General features: G+C 37.8%; 1 protein-coding gene across 1 annotated transcript in view; it reads right to left on the reverse strand.

The window, feature by feature from the left end:
- The window catches only part of LOC131675456 (long-chain-fatty-acid--CoA ligase 5), a 688157-nt gene that overhangs the window by 253235 nt on the left and 407976 nt on the right, over window positions 1-26946 (reverse strand). The window contains exon 5 of the mRNA XM_058954441.1: window positions 22611-22901. Within this exon, the coding sequence (XP_058810424.1) occupies window positions 22611-22901 (291 nt within the window). The remainder of the gene's footprint in view (window positions 1-22610; window positions 22902-26946) is intronic.

The following is a 26946-nucleotide window of genomic DNA, read 5'->3' on the forward strand; positions in this document are numbered from 1 at the left end:
GTTCAGTGCTATAAATGCCTTAATCTTTCGCACGCGACCTGCGTTGATACCAGATCGGTCCTTCACGGCAAAGATTTTTATTGTGGTTGCGCCGAATCTGCCAAACCCGCTGCACACACCGACAATACTGCCTTAGACAGCTCCTCCCAAGCCACGCCACTTCACACTGTATCGGCTAATAGGAAGCGTAAGGCCCAACCACTCTATCGCACTGCTAAGCAACTTCGTCCATTAGACGCAATTTCCACTCAGATACTACTGCCCGTCCACCAGCGTTCTCCACCGACGTCAGCTACTACTAACTCCTATACCATGTCAACCACTGACGACTCAACTCCCTCTTGGTTTCTACATTACCAAGACAATCTTTTTACACCTTTTACCGAGGAGGTTCGTACGGGCTTGAGTCTAAACCGCCATGACGTTAGGGCTGCCTTACACGAGGTTCGTAGCCTCAAACGTGTGGTGGGACTGAAGGACAAGGCAGAACTTCTGGTACTCGGTATACCAAATTACTTTATTCGGAATCTCGATGATTCACTGCTGCCACTCCTTCAGGCCATGGGCTGTCCCGCGGTCAGATCTCACATTATCTCTACAAGAAATTAGCTACCGCATAGAAATTCGTCCCCTACAACTGCTACTAACGAGCCTACCACTTGCGCCTTGGTCTTTCGAATGGATTCTACAGTAGTTCGAGACCTTATTCTTGAATCGGCTAGCAGGTTGAGGGGCAAATCAGCCTACACCATCTTTGGGGCTGGCGGGGGAAACCCAGTTTCCATTCGTCAACTACTTCCCAAGCCTCTTCATGATCTCCTAGTCAGAGCTATCGAGCGTAGCCGAGAGCTCGGTTATGCTCGCCCATTTGTCTCCTCTATGATTATTCATATGCGCCAAACCCTACGATCTGAGCCGATACCGATCTGCTCTCTCGAAGAGCTAGCTGTGAAGATCAACTCCAACGAGCTCGGACCAATATTCTCACGACCAAATGCAGCTTGACTCCTCACAACAGTCGCATGGTTCTCACCTATCACACCAATCGCAGCATTCACAGCCGACCCATTTCAGTCGAAATGAGCCACCGTACGACAAACAACCAAATTCTCACCAGCCTCCTCAGCAAATCCAGCCTCAAAAACCTCTTCAGGAAAAAATAGCCACTGATCACTCACTGTTTCCGCCATCATCTACTCCAGATCCACACGCAAATGGTTTGGGTCACGGTGTTGCACAGCTAGCCTCGGCTTCTCTACCGGCTCATCAGCCTCCACCTGGCTTTGCTCACAGCGCTGCCCACTCTGCCACTACCCATCCCAGAACGAGCTCTCTAGGACCTAACTCTCAACAAGTCAACTCTTTATCACCGGGTTATCATCCTACTCAATCCCAAAACCAGCAGCTACCTCCTAGACCAAACTCTAACCTCATTAAGCCGCAATCCTTCAACAAACAGGCTGCCAATAGTAATTCCTCTACTAAACCGGTAGCATGACTCCCTCTGTCACCGAAAAATCGCCCTTCTATTTCATCGCTTTCCATAGGTCATATTAACGTCAACCGTCTCAATTCGGCATCGCATTTCGCTCTTTTGGAGTCCCACATCTCAACTTTTCATTACGACATTATAGCTGTTTCTGAAACATTTCTAAAGCCCGATATACCTGACTCCCATTTGCGATTGCCGGATTTTAACTTCTTCAGACTCGATAGATTAGGTAAGCATGGTGGGGGTGTCGGCCTCTATATCCGCACACACTTGAGATTTGATCTACTGGCCAACTCTGACCCCGTCTACGACAACTCACCCGAGTTCATTATTGGTGAAGTCAACACAGGTAAAGTGAAACTCGTTATGGCAGTAGTGTATCGTCGTCCTGCTGCCTGCTTTCCCACACACTTTTTCAACTGCTTGTCCACCTATCTGCCTTTGTACAATGATGTTATAGTTGCTGGCGATTTTAACTCTAACTTGATGCTACCAACTCTCTCTGAAACTATCGCGCTGCGAGAACTACTTGACACCCACTCTCTCCACGTCGTATCAACTGAACCTACTCATCACTGTTTTGGCGTTCATCCTCCATCACACACAACTCTTGATCTTATCATTGTTAAGAACACTAATTCAGTGTCGGGGTTCTTTAAATCACCTACACCTTTTATCTCTGGCCACGACTTCATTTCTATTACTTATGCTACTGAATCACTTAAGCCAACTACCAAAGAGATCAAGTCCAGACAGCTCAATCGTCTCTGCTCAACCAGTCTGTCCAACTCCCTCTCTATCAATCTTGCTGAGCTCAATGCATGTCTCCAATCACCACCTTCCATCGCGGTTTCCCCACCTGCTTCTGGTCAAACCGCACCACTGGCTGTTATCGACAGTCTCGAGCAGCTACTCACTGGCGCATTGGTCTCTTCCTTCGACGCCGTTGCACCGGTCAAGACCATCGTAATTCGGGGGAAGTATAAACCCTGGGTCACTCACGACACCCTAAACTGTATGAAGCGTCGAGATTTTGCCTACAAAACCTCACTCAGTACTGGCTCTCGCGTTGATCACCAGGTTTACAAGTCCCTTAGGAATAAGGTTAATTCACTCCTTTGCGCGTCTAAAAATAGTTACATTGCCGAAAAACTCCGTCCCGGTTCTAACCCGTCAGTATCAAGTCGGGAACTCCAAAACCTTGGATTATCTAAGAAGCAACTTCCATCCCCTTTCGATTACTTCACACCAGGTGTCCTAAACTCGCACTACGCTAATATTGTGAACGCTTCTCCTCCCCTCGCTCGCAGTGCCTTCGATTCTATCCTTGTATCTCCTGTCAATATCCCTGGTAATATACCTAAATTCGACTTTCGGCGGGCCACCACCAAAGAGGTTCTCGACGCCATCAATGCCTCTTCATCTAAGAGTATCGGTTATGATGGTATTTCTAGCAGGATGATTAAACTTGCTTCCACTACATGTCTCCCTCAAATCACTCATCTTGTTAACTACTCTCTGACCAACGGTGTTTTTCCATCAGCATGGCGTCGAACACTCATCACTCCTCTTTCTAAAAACTCTTCACCCAAGGTGGTCTCCGATACTCGACCAATCGCCAGGCTATCTGAGCTTTCTAAGGTACTGGAGCGTATAGTTCACACGCAACTCTGTGAGCATCTCGACTTACATGGATTGCGAGATCCTCATCAAGCCGACTTCACTAGGAATCACAGCACACAAACGGCCCTTCTCAAAGTTCTCGACGACATCAGACGAGCCTCCGATAATTATAAGATCACCATTCTTCTACTATTTGATTTTTCAAAGGCCTTCGATGTCATTCCTCACGACAAACTAATATCCAAGCTTAGGAAACTTCATCTCTCTGACTCTGTTCTTAACTGGTTTTTTGGTTATCTCGCGGATCGTCTACAGGCTGTGATTGATGGTGGTGGCAAGATCTCCGACTGGCTTCACGTTGGTACCGGCGTCCCTCAAGGCAGCGTCCTTGGTCCTCTCCTTTTTAGTATTTATATCAGTGACCTGTCCTCTCTTACCTTTGTCCTTAGCTATATGTGCTTCGCTGATGACATTCAGGCCTACTTACACTGCGCTCCAAGTGATTTATTGGACAATATACAGCGTGCTCAAGGGGGAGGTCAAGCTATCGCCGATTGGGCCCTGGCAAATGGTATGCCCCTGAACCTCTTAAAAACCAAGGTCATTATCCTTGGCACTGATAAGTACCTTCGCAATATCGATCTTGATCTGCTTCCAAAAATCTTCATTAATGGCACTCCTATCAAGTATACCACGTCAACAAGGAATCTAGGAGCAATTATCACCCCTACACTTAACTGGCAGGATCACGTTAAATCTATCACTAGGAAATCCTATGGAATTCTCGCCTCCTTAAGGTTTTACAAACACTCTCTTTCACGCAGCCTCAAGAAGAATCTCGTTGAGCAGTTAGTCTTCCCACACGTAGCATATATTTCAGTGGTCTATATGCACCTCGATAAAGAGAGAATCTTAAAGCTACAAATACTACAAAACTCCTGTGTTCGCTTCGTTGCTGGTTTCATTCCTTATGTCCCAAATAATCTTATCTCTTCTCATGTCACACACCACAGGCTCATGCTTGGCTGGATCTCTTTTAATTCTATGCGACACCGGGCCCTCGCTGTCCTCATGTATTCCACCATCGCCAGGAGATCACCGTCCTATTTACTTGAACCTATTTCTCTTCTCTTTGATGAAGTGATTGTTCGACGTTCACGTCGTTTACCACCAATGGCCTTCGAGTATAGAGCGCCACGCACTGAAACTTTCAACAATTCCTTCACAATTCTTGGCCAGCGTCTCCTTAATGCCCTCAGTGTAACATCCTTCGATCCTGACTGCATCGACGACTTTAAGACCTAGATCCGCTCAGTATTTCTCCATCTGGAGACTATAAACTGGCTTGGTGTCGCCTCAGTCGAGGGATTTATACCGTTACCTGATCTCTCTTCGTATTCTCTTGTCCCTCAAACACTTGACAGAGCCCGTTTCAGCGGTCATGACTTCCCTGCTGGTCCTGTTCCACAACTATGACTATGGTTCATTGGCTGAGTGTCTCGGTGTTTCTTCCCCTACTATTCTCCCTTGCGATTTCCTATTACGTTCGGATAATTTTAAGGGCGTGCACATCTACTACTGTAAATCTACTATTGTAAGTCTAATTTACATTGTTATCACAGCATTTATCTGTATACTTTTAAGTTAGTTATAAGCTGGCACTTGTTAATATAGCACGGCACGTATCGTTCATATATAAGTTTTAAGCTTTTACCTTTGTTATACCGTGTTCTTTGTTACTATTCGTTATCTATCTATTTTATCATAATTTTACATCTCTTGTTATCTACCTGTGTATCTTTACCGTTACTACTTAGATACTCTTTAACTATCACTTGTTTATATCTCCACATGTACATATCAAGTTTTTCACTTTGTATTCACTTTGCCAGACAGGGTTACTGCCCTAAGGCGCAATAAAGAAATAATCTAATCTAATCTCTCTCTCTCTCTCTCTCTCTCTCTCTCTCTCTCTCTCTTACTAGAAGCCCAAGGATTTTTTTTTTGGAAACTTAGTCAGTTTTTAGATTCAATTGGTGAGAGCGTAAGGCTCAAATTTTTACAATTAGTTGGATTATTTTTGGAAAAGGACATCACAAAATAAACAGTATGTTTTGTTTCAATTATTTATTTTCACATTTCTTCCCCTTTCTCAATTCATCTTCCCAATTCCATATCGCTCGGTCCTCTCGTTGAAAAATGAGAGAGAGAGAGAGAGAGAGAGAAAAGAAAAAAAAAGAGAAATACGAGGTCTGTCTGGAAAGTATCGGGCCTACGTTTATATCTTCGCGCCATAGTGTACGAACGACCTCTACCGAACAGAAACGTCAAGGTAAAGCCTCACGAATCTATTGGTTACTTACTGACACCTGCCGGATGTATAGTTCATGCACAGCGTGTCTTTGTTTACAGTGCCTTTTTCGCGTTCGTTGGATTTTGATATTTTCAAAAATGACTGAAAAACAAGATCAACGAATTTGCATCAAATTTTGCTTTTAACTCGGAAAAACGAGTTCGGAAACTATTGAAATGATGCAAAAGGCCTTCGGAAGCGAGTGTATGAGCAAAACACGAATAAAAGAGTGGTATAAACGGTTCAAGGATGGACGCACTTCTATCGATAGTGATTCCAGTTCCGGCCGACCTTCGACGACAAAAACCGCAGATAATATTGAGCGGGTGCCACTTGCAATCGAACAAGATCGTCGTATGACTGTGCGAGAACTAGAAGAAGACCTTGGGATAACAAAAACTATCATTTCAGAAATTTTAACCGAAAATTTAGGAATGAAACGCGCGTGTGCGAAATTCATCCCAAAATTGCTCACAGCAGAGCAAAAGAACATTCGCTTAGAAATCGCTCTGGACAATCTGGAAATGGTCAATAATGATGACAATGTGCTTAGAAAAGTTATTACAGGTGATGAATCATGGGTTTATGGTTATGATCCTGAAACAAAACAACAATCTTCACAGTAGAAGCATTCTGAATCGCTAAGACCAAAAAAAGCACGTCAAAGTCGGAGCAATGTTAAGTCAATGTTAATTTTTGTTTTCGATTGTGAAGGTGATGTACATCACGAATATGCACCAACAAGTCAAATAATCAATAAAGAATACTACGTTCAAATTTTGAAACGTTTGCGTGATGCAGTAAGAAGAAAACGGCCGAACTTTTGGGAAAGTGGTGACTGGCTTCTCCATCACGATAATGCGCCAGCACATTCATCCAATCTTGTGCAGCAGTTTGTGAGCAAACACAATATCGCATTGCTTCGACAACCTCCATAGAGTCCCGACATAGCCCCTTGTGACTTTTGGCTGTTTCCAAAACTAAAAAAACCACTCAAAGGACACCGATTCGATGACAAAACAAAGGTTGAAAACAATGCGTCGAGTGTACTTAAGGCTATCTCTAAAAGTGAGTTCTAGGACTGTTTTGAAAATTGGAAACATCGATGGAATCGTGTTATTCAATCAAGTGAGGATTACTTTGAAGGATGCCACCTACCAGATGAGAAAGAATAACGCTAGCACGAAAATATAAAGGTAGGCCCGATACTTTCCGGACAGACCTCATAAATCATATCGTATTTTGTGTTGTAAAAGAAAAGAATATTTTTTTTTTGTTTTATTCAAAAATTAAACATAACTACGGAGTCTTGTTAATTGTAATATCTATCAGTGAAAAATATTTAGAAGAAGAAAAAAACCACTTGATTAGAATATTTTGTAGTGTGAAAAATATTTAGTAAGAAGCAAAAAAAAATCATACTACAATTTTATGTAGAACAAAGCTCTGTTTGTAATTGAAAAGAATTTAAAAAAATTGGAATTAGTTTTGTGTACAAATAAAAATGAAAATAATGTTTTATTGTGGTCTGATCAAGTAAGGATTTTTATCTTGATATTTAAAGTTTCAAATAAATTTCGGAAAATAATTTTTGTTTCTTTTATTATTAACAAATGAAAGTATAGTCTTTGAAATAAAAAAATTGAGAAATTATAAAGAATTTTGTTCAAATGAAAAGTTTTAATGAGATTTTTTTGTAGTCGTTTTCTCTATCTATTAGTGGATTGTGAGTATAAGAGCAAACGGAAAAATAACCTATCTCAAAGAGCACGGAGAAAGTTAAAAAAAGACAGCATCTGTCCTTTTAGAGAAAGTATTGCGAGACGAGCCATTGCCACACTCAAATTGTTCTACACCTTTCCAGTCCCCATCGCCATGGCCAGAAATTTTGCCACCTTTACCCCTTACTTTTGAATAAAAGGGAGCATTTATTGCAAAAAAAGTTTGTAAACATGGGAGCATACCAATGAATTGTGGGTATGCAATACGAATATTTATAGGAGTTTTAAAATTCCAAAAAAAAAAACTGTAATTCACGTTTGTAATAGCGTCGGCGTGCAATGCCGATATATTCACTACTATTACCAATTATTTATAAAGGGGGAAGGCAAGGGAGGCGGTGTATCGCTTCAGGCAAAGCAGGAAGGAGAGCAGCGGGCAAAATAACTTCACACACACAACTCGTTGATAAACCGTTTATTACAACGCACTACCTAGAGTGCCGGCGAAAGTACAAACACTTATTAACAATAACGCGCAAACTTAATCTAAACGAGATGACCGGCACGTTAGCGCCATGTCTCCTTGTTAACCGGCTCAAACAATTACTTGAATTACGCACTGTCGAAAACTACGCCGGCTCGGGGAAGCCTGGCGTCGCAACGCGAACCGTGAGAGTCGCCGAGGAAAGGAAGAGATATAAAGAGAGAGAGGAATCGGTGACCTGACCAATTTCGGCGGACGTCGCTGTTGCTGGCAGCCTTGAAGGTGTCCCACCGGCGGCTAGGCTGAAAAACCCCTGGCTGCTGCGTGGCCGGCGACCTGGCAGAAAAGGCTGTCGGGTGTTGCCTCGATGACGGCTTCTTGCAGGAAAACTCCTGACAGCTGCGTCGCTGGCAGAGGAAGTCCCGTCCGGCCAATCTGTTGAGGAATGCTGACTTCTTCCCGAACAAAGAACAGGCAGCGATGGTCACCAACTAACTCGTACGACTCATTGCTGTCGCGCGCGTCGCGTAACTCACTGTCGCGAGTGCATGAGAGCCGGCTTCTCACGCCTTCTCTCACCACTCGCCTCCTAATCGGCGGCACGCGGCAATGCCGGTCGCGACAAGTGCCGCGCGCCAAGCCCAACTACTAGACTATAGTTTCTCTCTCTCTCTCTCTCTCGCACTCTCAATATTCGGTAGCGTCGTCGCGTCCCTGTTCTCGTCCTCCGCTCTCGTGCGTTGCTGAAAATGAAAAGGGCAGGCATCAGGCACGTGATAAAAACGTGCGCTTGATGCCGGCCGTGCGCCTTTGCCTAGGAAGGAGAGGGAGATAAGCGCACGGTGCAGGCCATGACCAGCCTACACCGTCACACGTTGTTAAAAAGAAACCTCCTTCAAAAAAACATTATAACTTAAATAATTTAAAATTTGATAAGGAAAAAAGGCAAGAAATTTTAAATTTTGAAGAGAAATTTATGAAATCAATTAATAGTTATAAGCTTAGTATGAATGAAAATTTTAACAAAGCTTCATAAATATTGTAACGGCCTGGAAAATAATCAAATTATTCTCGCGGCCCGTTAAGGATTTTATTTTCACTGGTCGGTGCGGGGCTCACCGCCGCCCCGATCAGCTAGCCGCTTCCTGGCGTTCCGCCGAATACGGGTGGACACACGCTGCCCTGAAAAGGGATCGCGAAAGCGCGGCCAAGCACGAGAGCGTGCGTAGGTTCAAATCACGGGCGAGGGAAGGGACAGAGGTGCCTTCCTGGGTACGCCTAACACAATGTCAACGCTGAAACAGGTTAAATCGGGCTTTATTCCTTTAGACAAATTTTATACAATACCGCATGCCGAGATTTCGCTATCAATACTATTTTAGAGAGAGAGAAACGCTCGCTCGCGCAGCTAACGCACGCTAAGTTGTCGCTTACAATCAGGGAGAAACTCACCGGGAAGTAGCTGCTGCAGACAGACTACCCCTCGCTAGTCGCCCGCGTTATCGCCCTTGCTTGGGCGGGCAAGTTCTGCCCCTGGCAATCGCCCACTCGAGATGACGATCCACAGGCTCCGGCGATCCTCGGGGATGATCTTCACGTCCTTGCGCACATTCACTTTTATTTTTGCCGGTCGCTTTTCTTTTTCTTTTGTTCGCGCGCGCACGTGACAATCCTTCGAGCTCGCCGGTCTAAGTCCAAGTGTCCGAAAATCGTTTTCTCCCCCCACTCTACCGCTGCGGCACGCGCCTCATCGAGTCTCGCTCTGTCTCTCTCTCTTCACTCCTCGCTCGCTTGCCCGCTTGGCCATGCTCGGCCTCGTGCGCGGACAATCTTCCGCGAAAACGGCCCCGGCCGTTATAATATTGTTAATTTTCTTGGTTGTATGAATAATATTGAATAAATATTAAATCTCTATTCAAAAGTAATTATCATTATTTGGTAAAAGTTTTTGATATAAAAGTCCTTTTCTCTGGCAATCTAATAAATTAAATTATCAATTTCGATCATTGATGTCGGATGACAAACGACCTGCTACAAGAAGTCTAGGTACAATTTCTGTGAATCCGTGGGACAACGATCCTGTCTATAAAAAAAGCGGTTTACCACGTACTCTCAAGAAAAAAAACCAGATACTTTGTATCCGGACTTAAAGTTAATTAATTTAGAAGATAAGCCATTAGAAACTCAGTAAGATTCCGAAGTAGAGAACGTTAGTTCAAATAGTTCAATTGACTTAGAAAATACTCTTATTGAAAGTAAAAGTAGTAGATTAAATAAATCAGAAAAAAATATTTATTTGCGAATTAAAGACTTATCTAATAAAATGTCGAATTACGAAGATGATATAGCTGTCGCAACTGCAGGTCTTATAAATAGAACTACTTTTCATGATGTGCTATCAATAATTCCAAAATTCGATGGAAAAACTGAAAACCTTACAACATTTGCCGAAGCTTGCATGGAATCGAGATCCATGTTAGATGGAGTCAATGAGCTTCATCTTACCAAATTGATTGAGTTTAAGTTGGAAGGCGAAGCTAAAGCTTCAACTATTGGTATTACATTTGATTCTATAAATAAGTTAATAAAACACTTAACGGATATTTTTGATTCTGCGCAAACACTTAAACAACTGCTCTGTGAGCTTGGAAACGAGTTTCAGCGAGAAGATGAAAAGGTTATTGTTTTTTCAAATCACCTAAGACAGTTGACCACTAAAATTCTTGAAGCAAAGAAATTAGAAGACGGCACGTCAGCCGTTACTACTGAATTTAAAGATATTATAAAAAATGTATTTGATTGCTTTAAGAAAGGTTTAAAATCCGAAATTAAAGTAAACTTACCGGTCGAAACGAGTTGGGATACAGCTGTAAAGAATGCCATTAAAGTAGAAAAAGATCTTGAATTGTTATCCAAGTTAAGAATTAAACTTAGTAAAAAGGTCACTCAAGTTGCCCCACAGAAGATTGCAAATACGTGTCAGATTTGTGATACTGAAGGGCTTACAGCTTTGATGTGCAATTTAGTTTCTAATCAGAACAAAATATTCAATTATTGTCAAAAATCTGGTCATTCTGAAGAACGCTGTTTTAAAAAAATAAAATATCAAAGCACCTGTGAAATTTGTAATCGCTCTAGTCACGCGATTGTCGATCAGGAACAATTTGTCAATTATGGAATCGAACTGGTCACACGGCTAAGGATTGCCGCACGAGACGAGATAATACTGATAATGACAGTAACTGCCAAATATGTAACCGTCGCGGACATAATGCAAAAAATTGTAAGAGCAACCTTGAATGTTTTTATTGCAAAAAGAATGTACATTTCAAATGTGAATGTTATAAATTGAAAAATAAAAATTCGGGAATCGAGAACTCGACCTCTCAACACGGCGCGACACAGAGGTCGAACAATCCAACACAGTGTCAGATGGAGGAAGTAGAAGAAGCTTTTCTTCGTTTAATGCCTTAAAAGTTTTTGCTCGAGTATCTGTTATAAGTGCTAATTTTTCAGAAAATGAAAAATTTACTATTATGCTTGATTCCGGCTCTCAAGCTAATATTTTGAAGTTTCCTATTTCACGCGATAATTTATCAATTATTAATCGCGAGAAAAGATTTACTTTAAAAGGTATAGGTCTAGATCCTTCTCTTACTATTGTAACTGTTACTTTGAAACTGTTTGATAAACCTACAGAATTTTTAATTGTTAATGGTAATTTTCCGATGATTACTGATGCTGTTCTTGGTTCGAATTACTTCACTGAAAATAAAGCTATTATTGATTTTGATGAAAGAAAATTTAAAGTTGATCGGTATTCTATTACCTTTAAAAGTTTCGATGATTATCCATTTTGTGCAACAAAAATAAAAAGAATCAATAATTTCAACACGCTTGAAAGATGTCCTAGTCAAATTTTGCCAACTGTACAGTTTCATAATATTTATACGGGAACGAAAGATTATTTTCTTGTTGATACTGGTTCTGAGTGTAATTTAATTAAAAAAGGTAGTTTATCTTCATTGGCTGAAATTGATGAAAAAACAATAATAAAATTAAAAGGTATAGATCTCAATGCACAAACAACGATTGGTATAATTATAATGACTATTCTTGGCTTAGAAGTATTTCATGTTGTTACTGATGATTTTGAATTACCTAATGAAGGTGTATTGGGTGTATCATTTTTTGAAGAGAGTAAAGCAATAATTGATTTTAGAAACCAATATTTTATAGCCAATGACAATCTTAGGCCACTTATTTTATAAAATAACAATGATAAATTACCACTCAGTTTTGCCATATTTTTAGATAAGAGTACAAATAATAATATTTTCTTTTGATTACAGAATTAAACAAAATTTATTATCAGACCAATCAAAATGATAATAATTTACACCAGCCTAATCATTTCAATGTCTCTCATATATGAGGGACAAGGAATCGTCGCTTGCGATTGTGGAGCCAGATCGCTGAATATTACCACGGTGTCTTTACTAGACGTAGCACCATGTGATATCCCCTCGAACCCTGTCAATTCTACCAAAATATTTGTACAATTGCTACAAATGAAGCAACATTTTTTTAAACCAATTTTAGAACCAACCCGTTGTGAAAAAAATAATAATCAAACAATCATCTCAGGTTACAACACGTGTGTTTCGTTGGTAAATATCCAACCTCATCAGATCTTTTTTAAAAAAACAAAACGAGAAAATGGTTACAATAACAGATATAAACCAAAAACAAATAAAAATCACGCTAACAAAACATTTACCTCAATTCGCAAGTTACAATCAAATTAAATATCACAATAAAGTCAAAAATACACTGTCAAATATAATATTCGCTCAACTACACAAAATTCAAATCGGACAACGACTATGAAATAATGCAAATCAAAACAGTGTCTGTTGCCTTTTATACCAAAACAAACCACCGGTAGACACAATCAGATGTATCCCCTCTCCTATGCATGAAAACGGTACATTAAGCATCATTGTACATCAAAACAAAATAATAAAAAAATATTGTAAATAAATATGAGATCAGTCAGCTAAGATATCAAATAAACCTTTATATTGTTTACTCAGTAAACTAGTGTCTTCTTGTCTATTTATAGTGTTATAAGACAAATTAATATAAATCATTTCCGAAATTAATCTCTTACAATAGTTAGACTCTCTATCTAAAATATTGTGTTGTCCCAGTCAAACGAATGTTTGATTATTATTTTTTTCACAACGGGTTGGCTCTAAAATTGGTTTAAAAAAATTTTGCTTAACAAAATGGAGAGTGTCAAGAATAACAATGCTACAAATGAATTTGTTTGAAGCCGTTCACGTGGTACAATGTAAGCTTCAGTTGTCTTGAGCAATTCATTACTGCGGTATTCCCATTCGTCTGTTGTTAAAGATGAAATGAATAAATACATGATTGAATTAAATGAAAAACGTTATACGTATAGATCTTTTCCACATCGGTACTTTGTATTTTGATAATCTCCACGTACTTAGAGACATAAGAGTTAATTAAACCACTATAAGACGATTCTTTTGGCCGGTACGCTGACAAATGACGGAGCTTGCATTGGCAATGACTATTCCGATACATATGGAACTTGGTCAAATGTTGTTGTCCAAGATTTAATTAAAATTACAGTACAATACTACATTGCCTCTGTAGAATTAAATAATAATAAAGACAGGCTTCGTTCAGGAGTTAGATGTACTTTAAACGATGAATCTTGCGTTGACACTGATGGTGGCAACACTTTTTGGATAAGTCTTCCAAGAAACATTTGCTAAGACAGCCATTATGAAATTCTTTATGAAGGTCTGGCAAATAAAATCACTGACAATATCACAATATCGTTTATTCGTTAACCACTCAGGAAATCACATTTGTGCTTATGCAAAAATCAAAAAAATCGGTTTGTGGATATGAAATTATCATAATTGAACATCCCAAATTGTTTATTTTCGAGACTACTAAAAATAATGTTTTTACTATAACTGTGACGGAGAATCTCGGCTAGGCCGATCTCGTCCGTTTAGCTCTCGCAAATGTCCGTGCGCCGCGCCAGGCTGAGAGTGTGTACGTTTGGCACACACACTCATGCTTGGACCTTTTGTTTGCGAGGTGCTGAACACGGGCTGAGCTGACTGCTGGAGCGACGCAGATGGCGCAGAAGAAGAGAGAAAGAGAGAGAGAGAGAGAGCGCTCGAATTGCGGATCGCCGCGGAAAATTCGAGAGTCTCTGCTAGGCAATGGGCAGGGAAAGTCGCGCGCGCGGATAAACCGGAAGGTCACGGTTTTTTCCGAGTTGGCCTCGCGACCTCGCCGACGTTTGTTTATTCCGGAGACACGCCCGGTGCGCGGACGAGTGATAGAGCGTGAGGCTGGGTCGCGTCCAGCCGTGTCCCACAAGATACCCGGCACCGGTGCGTGCGGGTAACCGGCGAGGTGCGCGGGCGAGCGCGCGAGGAACTTGACGTTCTGCAGCGCCGAGCAACGAGGAGGCGGCAGAAACAACGAGCAACGGGTTGAGATCGAGGCAGCAATATTGCGGAGCGAGCGAGAGGACGAGCCAGAGGACAGATAGCGGCGACAATAAATATACCAGCAATACGGTCGGGAGCACACCAGTGACGTCACGGTGCAGAGCGCTCCAGCCGTCGGAGAGGCTGAAGGTCGAGGTCGGTGCCGTACTTTTCTCTTGTCTCTCTCTCTCTCTTACATGTTTGGGCGTCAGTCTATGGTTGGTAGCACAGCAGACCTGTTGGCTACCCCTTAATAGCCTATGCGCGAAAAGTGTTTGTCGGGCATTTGTATAATATCTAGTTTTGATAAGGGAATCGGCAGGCTGACCAGCCACCGATTCACCTTCGCGTTCGCGTTTGTTATTGTACCGCTCGTAGTGTGTAAGTCCGAGGTTGCCGTATTGTAATCGTTTGTTGACAATTAAAGACTAGTGTATTAATCCGATGTTGTGTTTATTCGCCGCTGTATCACTCCTCATCCCGACTTCGAATCTGTGCGTTTAACGTGTTTATGCTCGACGCGTTATTCAGTCGTGGGAACGTCTTTTGCTTCCCGAATCCCCGAATAAATAATTTGTGCGGACGGTCGCGAGCAACCCAGACGGGTACGGCCGGAATTCTCCGTTACATAACGAAGAAACTTTCTATGAACAATTTGGATATATTCGCTTATGTTAATTCAAAATTTGTTTTCGTCGAAAAATATATTCGAAGTCAAATTACAAATTTGTAGAGAGATGTGGTTTTGCAACGCTGCAAACAAGAGCGAGAAATACTTAAAAACGCTTTAGCACTTGCTAACCAGTCGCCAGACCAATTCGCTTATAATCTAATGAAGGGGCCTGGTTATATGGCGGTTGCTGCAGGTGAAATTGTTCATATTATAAAATGCATTCCAAGTGATGTCAAAGTCTTGCCCGGAGACGAATGTTACGCTGAGCTTAAAATTAGCCATAATAACGTAACGAGGTTTATGACACCAAAAACCCATATTTTAAAGAGTCATGGAACTCTGGTTGATTGTAACTCTCTGTTATCAACCTTCAATAACAATTGGTTTAAGTTTCTATCTCGGCCAGTTGATGCAAGAGATTTGAAGGTACTCCAATTTTTCACTGAAATGACGTGGAAATACCAAGACATCCCAACGTTAGCAACAAGCGGAATCTACAGCGAACAAGATGTGGAAGAACTATTAAACCGAATCATGTACCCGTTGGAACAACCCGCTGTAATTAATGATGTTACAAGAAAAAATTCGTGCCCACACTCTTCGTGATCACAATGGCACCATTAATAAATTGCTCAAAGAAAAAATATTATAGAAATTTGTCACTGGTACTTGGAAGCGTATGTGGGGAAAATTTCTGACTTTTGGCACTGTAAGTGCTGGTATAATGGCTATCCTAGTCATCATTCAAGGAATGAAGATGTTGACTGATATTTTGATCAACAGAATTACACTTCATCGCATATACGGATGATCGTACCATTTGCTAGCAGCAATTTGGAACAGCTTAACGACCTTCGTATTACATTTAGCACCAGCCAGTACGACTACTACTATTGATCAAGACGTTGAAGCACAGCAACTTCGGATCTTACAAGGGAACCACCCCAACCCGACCTCACCGATTTGAATGATTTTGGGATATGTTGTAGTACTTGAAAAAAAATTAAATACGTATTTTATTTATCGGCTCATAAGGGCTTTTAAGGGGTGAAATCCACCCTGAAAATCAACCCCTAAAATCAGTTTTTTTAATATTTCTCAGCATCAAATGAATATTTTTCAGTAAACTCAACGTTAAAAAACTTCTTATGAAAAGGCGCTTTTAAGGACATAACATTTATACCGAAGGGTTGCAACCCCCTTTTTAATAGGAGTAAATACACTATTATTTGTACTGTTTTACGACATGTAATATAGTAAATCAGCTCGAGTGATTTAAAAATCGAACTGATAATGAGAAAATACCAAAATTAAATTAACGCGTTTCCGGATTTAAAAAAAAAAATATGTTTAAGGGGTGTTTCACCCCCTAGAAATCACCCCCGTCAAACTATCAGCAGGTTGATCCACCTAACCCTGGGATAAACAAGTTTAGTTGTTTGTTATTTCTCGAAATAATTTAATCCTATGCATGAGCGAGCTACCTCAACTAACCAACCTGCCTGTAACCCACCAAACCCCCATAAACCACCCATACCGAACCACATGCAGGCTAAACCACGTAATCCTGGGAGAAACAACTTTAGTCGTTTTTTATTTCTTGAAATAATTGAATTTTATACCATAAGCGAGTTATCTCAGCTGAATCACATACCTCTTATCCACCTACCCCTAACCTATCTAACCCCCACCCTTACAAACCACCCTTACCGAACCACATACGGGCTAACCTTATATAAATAGCGAAAAATAAATGTATTTCTTGAATAACATTCATGTTGCATAACAATATGTCCCAAGTATTACAAATTTTATATAATAATTATTATTTTCTTTTCATTATAAATACAAAAAAGATAAAAATAATTAATAACGTCTTATAAATATAAGATTTGAGACTAAAATAAATTATAAATAATTATTAACTATTTTGTTTTTTCAAAATTAATAATAACAGTTATAGTATCAATTTTTTTAAAAATATTATTTGCATTGTATTACAATATATAGCTGTGTATAAAAGAGTAATAAGAATAGTTATTATTTTTTAAACGTAAAGTTAATTCGTAATAAAGAAAAATAACAAGTAATAACAGTTAAAAATTATTAATTTCAAAAGTGGAAGTAGTTAATAATATAGTTATTATTTCTTTTTTAATCATTTACAATTTGTCAATGACAAAAGGAATTATAACAAATAATTGATTATATTAATAGTTATAAATAGTTATTATAGTCTCAATTCCTATACTTATAAACTGTTTATTTTTTTTAATTTTCAATTGTGGTTTAGTTTACTTTTTGTTGGTACTTTACTTTGCTGTACACTTTATCTTATTTACAATTTTGTCTTATCAATGGCTCGAAGAAGATAAGTTATATCAAATCTACGCCCCTTACGATAAGACATCCGATACATATTTCATTATTCATAGTAGTTGAAGAAAAGTCAGGTATTTAAAAAGTTATAGTTTTTTTATAGTGCTGGATTTATAAATAAACTTATTTCTATATTTACATACAAATTTCCGAAACACGGAAATATAGTACATAACAAGAAGAAAAGTTTTTGTCTACTACGTAAGTATTTATGTCACTTATCATATATAATTTTATTGAAATATTTTGATTTGTAAACATGTGAAATATAACTGTTAAAAAAGTATGATCGAATTCTATCTATAGACTAAGTTTTCTTTTGTCTTTTGTAAAATTATTCAACTGCATAAAAGAGTATTTATATCTTGATTTTGTTTTAGATTAAAACATGAAGATCAATCCTTTCAACGTAGTCAATTTATTATTAGCATATTTTCAAAGTTTACAAATACCAGATAGCGAGATTAATTTCAAAGAAATTAAATTGCCAGAAAAGTTGAAAGAAATATTAATAGATGCCGTGTATGAGTTTAATGATATTGATATGATTGTTGAAGAGATGTTAGATTTTCATGAAGATTATAAAGATAATGATGCTAAAATAATCGAAGATGAAGTTCAACATCACTTTTCTGATCCTGATTTTGATCAGTGCAGAAATAAAATATATTAAATATAATAAAATATATATATTAAATGAAATAAAATATATTTATTTTTATCTAAATTAAATCAGTGCACAAATGATGATGAAGAAATCACATTTGATTATAAACAAAAAGCCGTCGCATTTTTGAGGAACGGAAAAAACAAAAACTTAAAACTGGATACTGTACAACATAGATTCAAAAAAGTTTCATTTATAAGTCAACTTAAACGTTGGACGAAAACAATTAATAAAAATGGAACTTACCGAGAAAAAATTGCGCAAATTTGCCAATACACGTTTGATAATTTAAAAGCCGCTATTGCAGCTGGTACGATAATGCATGATCGAGATATACGGAAAAGGGCATTGCAAGCTTAAAAAATTGTTGGCCATGAAGATATAAAATTTAAGGGTTCTCAAAATTAGTTACTAAAATTTAAAAAAGCTCATAGAATAGTATCTAGAAAAATAAATAAATTTATCACCAAAAAAACATTAGAAAGTAAAGAAGAACTACAAACTACTGCTGATGCTTTTGTAGCTGATGTTAAATCATGTATACCAGAAATCGGTATTGCAAACTTTCATAATTCAGATCAGAGTGGTTTCCAATTAGAAATGCACTCGGGAAACTTTTATCACCACTTTTTATAGTATTAAAAGAAAAAAGTGGTCAATTCGGTCCCACAGTGGAATCTTCATTATTTAAACCAGAAAATGTGCATGTGGAAGCATCTAAATCTGGAAAATTAATGACAAGTTAGTATATTTTTGTTTATTATAATGCAATGACAAAAAATTTTGACATTTTTTTATTTTAGATCATTTTAAAATTTGGTTGAAAGAAGTTTTTTACCTAAATGTTGGACCTCAATCTGTACTTTTACTCGACTCTTGGAATGGATATTGTAATAAAGCTGTAAGAGAAACGATGCCGACATACAAAATTGTTAATATCAAAAAAATTCCCACAGGAACGATAGAGAACATCCAATCACTCAATGTTTATGGATTTCGTATCTGGACGTGTCTCGTATCTGATAAACTTCGTTCGACGTTTATCAGATCAAGTAATTTTCATGGATAATGAAATGAATCTACATTTAAGAAATAACATCATAAAAATGCAGTCTCTTATCCATAACCAGCTTTCTTCACCAAGATATACAAATATTTTTAAATACGCTTGGTATAAAAGCGGCTACATTGCTGAAAAACCAGCTAAAACAGATAACCCTGTTGATTTTAGTTTTGGAGATTCTTGCAATATACATTACGAAGTAGAAGCATGTAAAAATGTTGCTATAATACGGTGTGGTTGATGTAAAAGATCATTATGTTTCAAACACTTTTTCGATGATTATCATTTCTGTACGGAATTCGTTGAATGTTACATTTTAATTTACCAATAAATAAAAAAAAGAAAAAGATGAAAATTATTATGAAAAATCAAAATATATGTAGTATTTCGTACGATTGCTCTTACGTAAATATATTTATGTATCTACATACGAATATAAATATATATGTACGAGGTCTGTCCGGAAAGTATCGGGCCTACGTTTATATCTTCGCGCCATAGTGTACGAGCGACCTCTACCGAACAGAAACGTCAACAGTAAAGCCTCACGAATCTATTGGTTACTTATTGACACCTGCCGGACGTATAGTTCTTGCGCAGCGTGTCTTTGTTTACAGTGCCTTTATCGTGTTCGTCGGATTTTGATATTGTCAAAAATGACTGAAAAACAAGATCAACGAATTTGCATCAAATTTTGCTTTCAACTTGGAAAAACGAGTTCGGAAACTATTGAAATGATGCAAAAGGCCTTCGGAAGCGAGTATATGAGCAAAACACGAATAAAAGAGTGGTATAAACGGTTCAAGGATGGTCGCACTTCTGTCGATAGTGATTTTCGTTCCGGCCGACCTTCGACGACAAAAACTGCAGATAATATTAAGCGGGTGCGACTTGCAATCGAACAATATCGTCGTATGACTGTGCGAGAACTAGAAGAAGACCTTGGGATATCAAAAACTATCATTTCAGAAATTATAACCCAAAATTTAGGAATGAAACGCATGTCTGCGAAATTCATCCCAAAATTGCTCACAGCAGAGCAGCAGAACATTCGCTTAGAAATCGCTCTGAACAATCTGGAAATGGTCTATAATGATGATAATGTGCTTAGAAAAGTTATTACAGGTGATGAATCATGGGTTTATGGTTATGATCCTGAAACAAAACAACAATCTTCACAGTGAAAGCATTCTGAATCGCCAAGACCAAAAAAAGCAGGTCAAAGTCGGAGCAATGTTAAGTAAATGTTGATTGTTTTTTTCGATTGTAAAGGTGTTGTACATCACGAATATGCACCAACAGGTCAGACAATCAATAAAGAATACTACGTTCAAATTTTGAAACGTTTGCGTGATGCAGTAAGAAGAAAACAGCCGCACTTTTTGGAAAGTAGTGACTGGTTTCTCCATCACGATAATGCGCCAGCGCATTCATCCAATCTTGTGCAGCAGTTTGTGAGCAAACACAATATCGCATTGCTTCGACAACCTCCATAGAGTCCCGACATAGCCCCTTGTGACTTTTGGCTGTTTCCAAAACTAAAAAAACCACTCAAATGACACCGATTCGGTGACAAAACAACGGTTGAACATAATGCGATGAGTGCACTTAAGGCTATCCCTAAAAGTGAGTTCCAGGACTGTTTTGTAAAGTGGAAACATCGATGGAACCGTGTTATTAAATCAAGTGGGGATTACTCTGAAGGATGCCACCCACCAGATGATAAAGAATAACGCTAGCACGAAAATATAAAGGTAGACCCGATACTTTCCGGACAGACTTCGTATATGCATATGTAATGTAATTACGCTGACACTCTGTTCATCATTCAATTTTTCGTATGTGTAGCATTTGTGAATTTACCAATAAGTGGATTTTACATGCTTACTATATTATGTAGGCTTTTTCCTAAAATTTAACTCTAGTGCAATTTATTTTTCTTTTTCTGTAATAGCATCAATTATCGCAGGTCATATTCCTCCATAATATCACTAATTATTTTGAGCAGAAGGTAAGAGAGACAGCTTACCGCAACAGTTAGAGGCAGATAAGAATGTGTCGAGTAATAAATTATACGAATAGTTCAACTTTTCCAATTTATTACATAATCACTTTTACTCAATACCGAAAACTCTATATGAGTGTTATAAAGAAAACCATACAAAAACTATAAAAACTGATCTTTTTCTAATCAATGCTTAGATTTAAGCTAAGGCGAGGAAGCTAGGGCGTAAGCGTCTAGTCGTCTCGCCTACTGACCTTCGCTAGAAATTGATGCTTCGTGCGTCGGCTAGGTCTCTAAGAATCTGATCCCGCTGGATCAACCGCAAGGCGCCGATAGAGAGATAGAATAGTTAACAAAACCTGGCGATAGTCCCACAGAAGACACATTCGATGATGCAGAGTGCTTTTCGTCTACGTGAATACCACTTCTTTGCGCAAGTATGACACGAGCAATGCAATCAACACTTCTTTACGTTTTTCCACTTCTACTTTTTATCTCGAACGATCGCTAGGCCAATCGTCGACTGACTGATTTGCGGTCACTTCCCACCACTCGTCCCTATTCCGTGGTACGCGACACCGCCCAACTCACCTAATGTCGCGCGTCCAGCCCTATACATTATCGACATTACTCTCTCTCTCTCTCTCTCTCTCTCTTTCTTCTACTAGTATTGCGACTTAATCCTACTCCTTAGCCAGTGAAAAATAAAAGCAAGCGTTAGACACGTGATTCACACATGCGTCTGACGCTAGCGGCGAGTCTTCGCCTGTATGGAAAAGAGAATGAGTGAGACATATGAGGCAGGTACCGAGCAGCCTACACCATTACAGTTCCTTCGAAAAAATACCTTTTTGCTGTGCGTATTCAGTTTGTAGATTTTAATTAAATTCATCAAAATATATATTATTTAAAAGAAGTTTAGACGTCGATGCTACTTTAGGTATAATAGCCTCTTGCGCGACAAAACACCCCTTTTATGCAAGTTTTGCATTCTGTATTAAAATTTATTTAACCAGTACGCACCTCCTCAATCACCCAACTTTCGCCTACTTTTCTTATCGATGATTTTTCGCGTACAAACTTTCATAGGCTAAGTCCTACGACGTTCTCCGCGGATCCAGAGATTTCGTCAAATACATTGCTGCACCATTAAGTCAGGCTATACTTTGCCTGTGCTCTTACCCGTATTAAGCTGAAACCTTTAATATTCGACGGGCAAACGGGCGAGATGCTTACTTTCGTCCATTTTTCCATGCAAACGCCTTCTGTTTATATTTATGGGGAATGTCGTGACATCCGCCGAAATATCTGTTATTCTGATAAGCTAAAACGATTTTAAAATATTGTCTGAGACATGAAATGTTTTCTTTCACATCTAGAATAACTATACGAAACAAAAATTATAAGTTTTGGATTTTTATTATAATTTTTTCCATTTTTTTTACTACGTTACAAAATTTAATTTTTATATCAAAATAATAATACTTTTACAAATTTACTAAACTTGGAAAAGAAATCATGAATGCAACCTACCTAATTAACTTGATACATAATATGATCCATCATACCTATTCAATAACAAATATTATATTTTTAATTCAATACCTGAACCGTTAATGTGATAGGAGCACAACATTCCGTTTGACCATATCCTTCTACAATGAGGCAACCTAAAACACATCTCGAGAAAGTTAAAATGTTGCCTGCTAAAGGTGCTGATCCTACGAGCATTAAGCGTAGTCTACCGCCCATGTCTTCTTGAATATTTCGAAAAATTAGTACATCCCATATAGAATTTTTTCGAATGATTCCTTTTTTAAGATCTGATTCTTTTGCTCTGATAGCAATATTGAAAATTGTTCGACGTATAAATGAATTTTCCAATTCTAGTTGAACCTAAAAACCATTGGACTAGTTCAATTTATGTAAATTAAAAACGTGTATTTATTATGTTTTTTCATAAAATATTAGAGAATTACATATCAATAGTATTTAGACCTACATACAAAACTTAAAATTTATTACATTATTGATAAGAACTATTGTATATATTTTTTAGTAGATATTGTGACGTCGTGGCAACTACACATCTCAGGTGCACCTGAAGCTTGGCGCAGTCTGAGGATTCTGTTGTTGCTAGTACTGCGATTTCTCGCATAAACTAGCGGGATCACTAATCGAAAATTATTAAAACCGAGGGGGACAGTGCCACTGAACCTATACTTCTTCCCTTGGCTTCCAATCAATAGTTGTAATCCGAGAGCGCGAAGTATCCTAGGTCCTATCAATAGTAGAACCCGGTTTTTCTATTAGAAATTCTACTTGGAGCCTATCAAAAGTAGTCTCCACGAAAAAGGGAAGAATTTTCTTGTCACGAGCTGTTTCTAAGATAGAGGAGATATAGATAAATCAGAGAATTTTTTGTTTGTTCGCTTACTTTTTATTAAATGTTTCGAGTTTTCAAGCCAGGCGTGCTTCGTTCGGAACTGACTGTTTGGCTTGATTCGCTTCTTTTTTTTTTTTAGATTCTTAGCTACTTGGCTTGATTCGTTTTTCCTGGTCTGTTCATCTTCTTGGCTATTTTGCGGCTTAACTTCTTGATTGACTTCTTGGTTAACTGATCCCTGTACTTCCTTCAGCACTCACTCACTAATAATCAAACTCTCTCTCACACACTGCCCTTTAGGTCTTGTACAGCCCTTTTTATATCAGTGATTTTTTTATATATCAGTTATTTTTTATAAAAGTAATTTGTTGAAATAATGTCGTACTAACTCGCACTTAATATATCAATGGATCATTATTTCATGTAAACTTATCTATCAAAAATTTATCATGGAGGAAGAGTATTTTGGTCGAATATATTCTGCACTGTAAATAAAGGTCTTACTTATTTATTATTTAACATTCGCTATCATTGTTATTCGTTCAGAAGTAAATCAAATCCTGATTGCTGCTGTCTTTGTACTTACCGCTTATTATTGAATACTGTAGAATTCGGAATTGATGGATTAACGAAACCAGGAATTCTACTCAAAGAAGAATATAGAATGGTTTAATTTACGCTTTTTTTATATTTTCTGAAAGTATTTTGCTTTCTATGCATCAAAAAAAGGATAGAGCAAAAGATGAAAAAAAGATGAACATAGCAGTTCTTATTGATTAGATAACTCAAGCTAGGTTAACTACCGTAACAACACTTACAAAAGCCATAGATCATGGAAATATGTTACTTTATTAGAAGTATGCTTTGTTCATCTCGCATGGCTTTTTGTATACTTTTCGTGTGATGCTTGAACTACCAGTTGTCTAATTTTCTCTGTTGTCTATTTTTTTCAATAAGATACTATATTGTACCACACTGATGTAAACTGTACTAATATACATCGAGCATGAAATCTCACTGAAACATGTACACACTCAGCTCTGATTTATGTGATACGCTAGAAAAATTACAACTCATGCGAACGCATTTTACAAGTTCATCTCAAAATACTTACCTCGAAGACCTATATCTACTGAAAAAAATATGATAACCTTATTTTAAGGAGGTACTATCGGTACGGCTGACGTCAATTGAGAATTTACAATACTAGCGCTCATATGATTAGTACAGTTAAAATATGGCAACACTGTGATGCGCGGGACTATAAGCAAGCTGTTGCTGGCGACACGAACTTAAACCTTTGTTTTGACAGTTACAGTGAAATTATGTTTGAGTTGGTAAATACAGAAAATGATTAAAAGTTTTTCCGGAAAGGTCGAAGAGTCAAGGAAAGTGTTTATAATAAAAGAGTGAAGCAAAGTGAACATGCAAAAGAGATGAATACACGACCTATCTCTGCTGTGAAATGGCAGGCGTCGTCTAACCTCGAAGGTGATCGTAGTGCAAAGTATCTGAACGTAGAAGGTCGGCGTAATGTACGAATTCAAACCCTTGCCGAATACCTTATTTGTTGTCAATGTCAAGGTCTGGTGTGTACTTTCTTTACTCGACATTTTAGACGAAAAATAGTGTGGATTGATCGTATTATTTTATATTAAATGTCGGAGTTGTAAATATGTTCAAAGCGTCGCTACTGACACTGAACATAAAGTTGGTGAAAAGTTTTACTTTGATTGTAATTCTAGAATTGTTGCCGGTGAGTAATAAATAAAATAAATATTATGTAACGTACGTGATAATAATAATGACAGAAATAATAAATGTTTGAAATACAATCAATTACAGGTGCATTAAATTTTGACATAGGCAGTACACACGTGAATAAAATCCTGGTTGCTCTTAATATGCCAGAGTTACATTGGAATTTACTCAAAACTCATGAACGAGAGACTGGAAAAGCCATTGAAACAATGGCTCAAGAAAGTTGCAAAGAAGCAGCTATGGAAGAAAGGAGGTTAACGATACAAAATATTGTTAAAATTAAAAAACTTCTGTAAGTTTGTATAAATTACGTCGTTCATACGCAACAAATGAAATCATGTGTCAAGAAATTGTAAATAATCAAAAAAAAATTGTATCGATTTTTACTATTCAGAACTACTGCGATTATTTTTAGTAACTTCGATTAAATTTATACATCAATATTATTTACATCACAATTATTTTTACAACGATAGTATTATTTATATACATTACATTATTTCAGTCTAAATTGAATAAGAAAAAAATAAAATATTAAATAATTATATTTTTTTGACTCTGTAATTGTACAGACATCACTTTTTAAAATCAACTAATATTTAGATTAAAAATGATGTACTTGAAAAAAATATTTTTTTATTATTTTTTCAGACCTTCTCATTTGCAGGAAAGTTTTATTTTTCCAGATTTATCAGAAGATGAAATTAGTCAACTAAATATACAACTTGAACATATAGTACGCTTGGTTGGGTTATTTGACTTTGGCTGGACTACAAAAGGTTCAGGTCGAAGTTACGATAGTTTATCAGGAAGAGGTGTGATCATAGGATATTTGACTAAAAAAATTATTTCTATTATAAATCTAAATCGTAAATGTAAAAATTGTGATATGGGGGTTCCACTAGACAAGCATGATTGCACAAAAAATTTTATGGGAACTGCAAAAGCTATGGAATCGTATGCTGCTGGTGAACGTGTTGCCAAAAATAATCGTATACCAAAAATATCCCATATCACTGTTTCAATATTCATGACAACTATGGAGATTTTGTGCAGATATAAAATCAATCTTGATACGTACAAGCATTCTACAATAGATGATGGCTTCAAAGACGAAAGTTTTGGATTATTCATTAATCTAGATATTAAAGAAATTCGATTATTTGAAATGTGTATTTAATGTCCTTGCAAATAGAATGAGAGAATTTGCAGCTGGAGTATCAACAAATGCCGTAGAAAGCTTTAATATGTCGGTGTCTAGTAAAGCACCGAAGTGTCGTTTATATGGTTTGGGACCATCTGGTGACCAACGAAACTCTTGCTCTGTAAACAAAAAAATGAAGAAGAGACATATACAGTTAAATGGAACGAAAAGATGACCTTGTCTCCAGGAAGAAATACACTGAAACGTGCTAAGCGTATTCATGAAATTGCTAAGAAGAGATACAAAAAGTCATTGACTGTCGAATGTAAAAGGCAGCGTCTGAATAGAAAAAATCGAAAGTCTTCAGCCAAGAATAGAAACGAATTAGTAGAAGGAGTAATTTATTCTTCAGATATGGAACTTTTGAATAATACACAATCTCTGCTAAAACTTAATGTCAGCAATAGCCGTAAATCAATTGTTATATTGTTTAATTTAGAAACAGAAGGGACTTGGACAACTTCCGATATACTACAAATAGCTACTAAGCATATTACGTTCAATGCTGAGAGCGAAATCGTAGAAAATAACACTTTTCCAACATATATTCAAGCAACTCAATGCATATCAGTGAAAGCAAGCGAAATCAA

The sequence above is a fragment of the Phymastichus coffea genome, unplaced genomic scaffold (assembly GCF_024137745.1).
Source record: "Phymastichus coffea isolate CEN01 unplaced genomic scaffold, Cenicafe_Pcof_1.1 PCOF00022, whole genome shotgun sequence".
Classification (NCBI taxonomy): Eukaryota; Metazoa; Arthropoda; class Insecta; order Hymenoptera; family Eulophidae; genus Phymastichus; species Phymastichus coffea.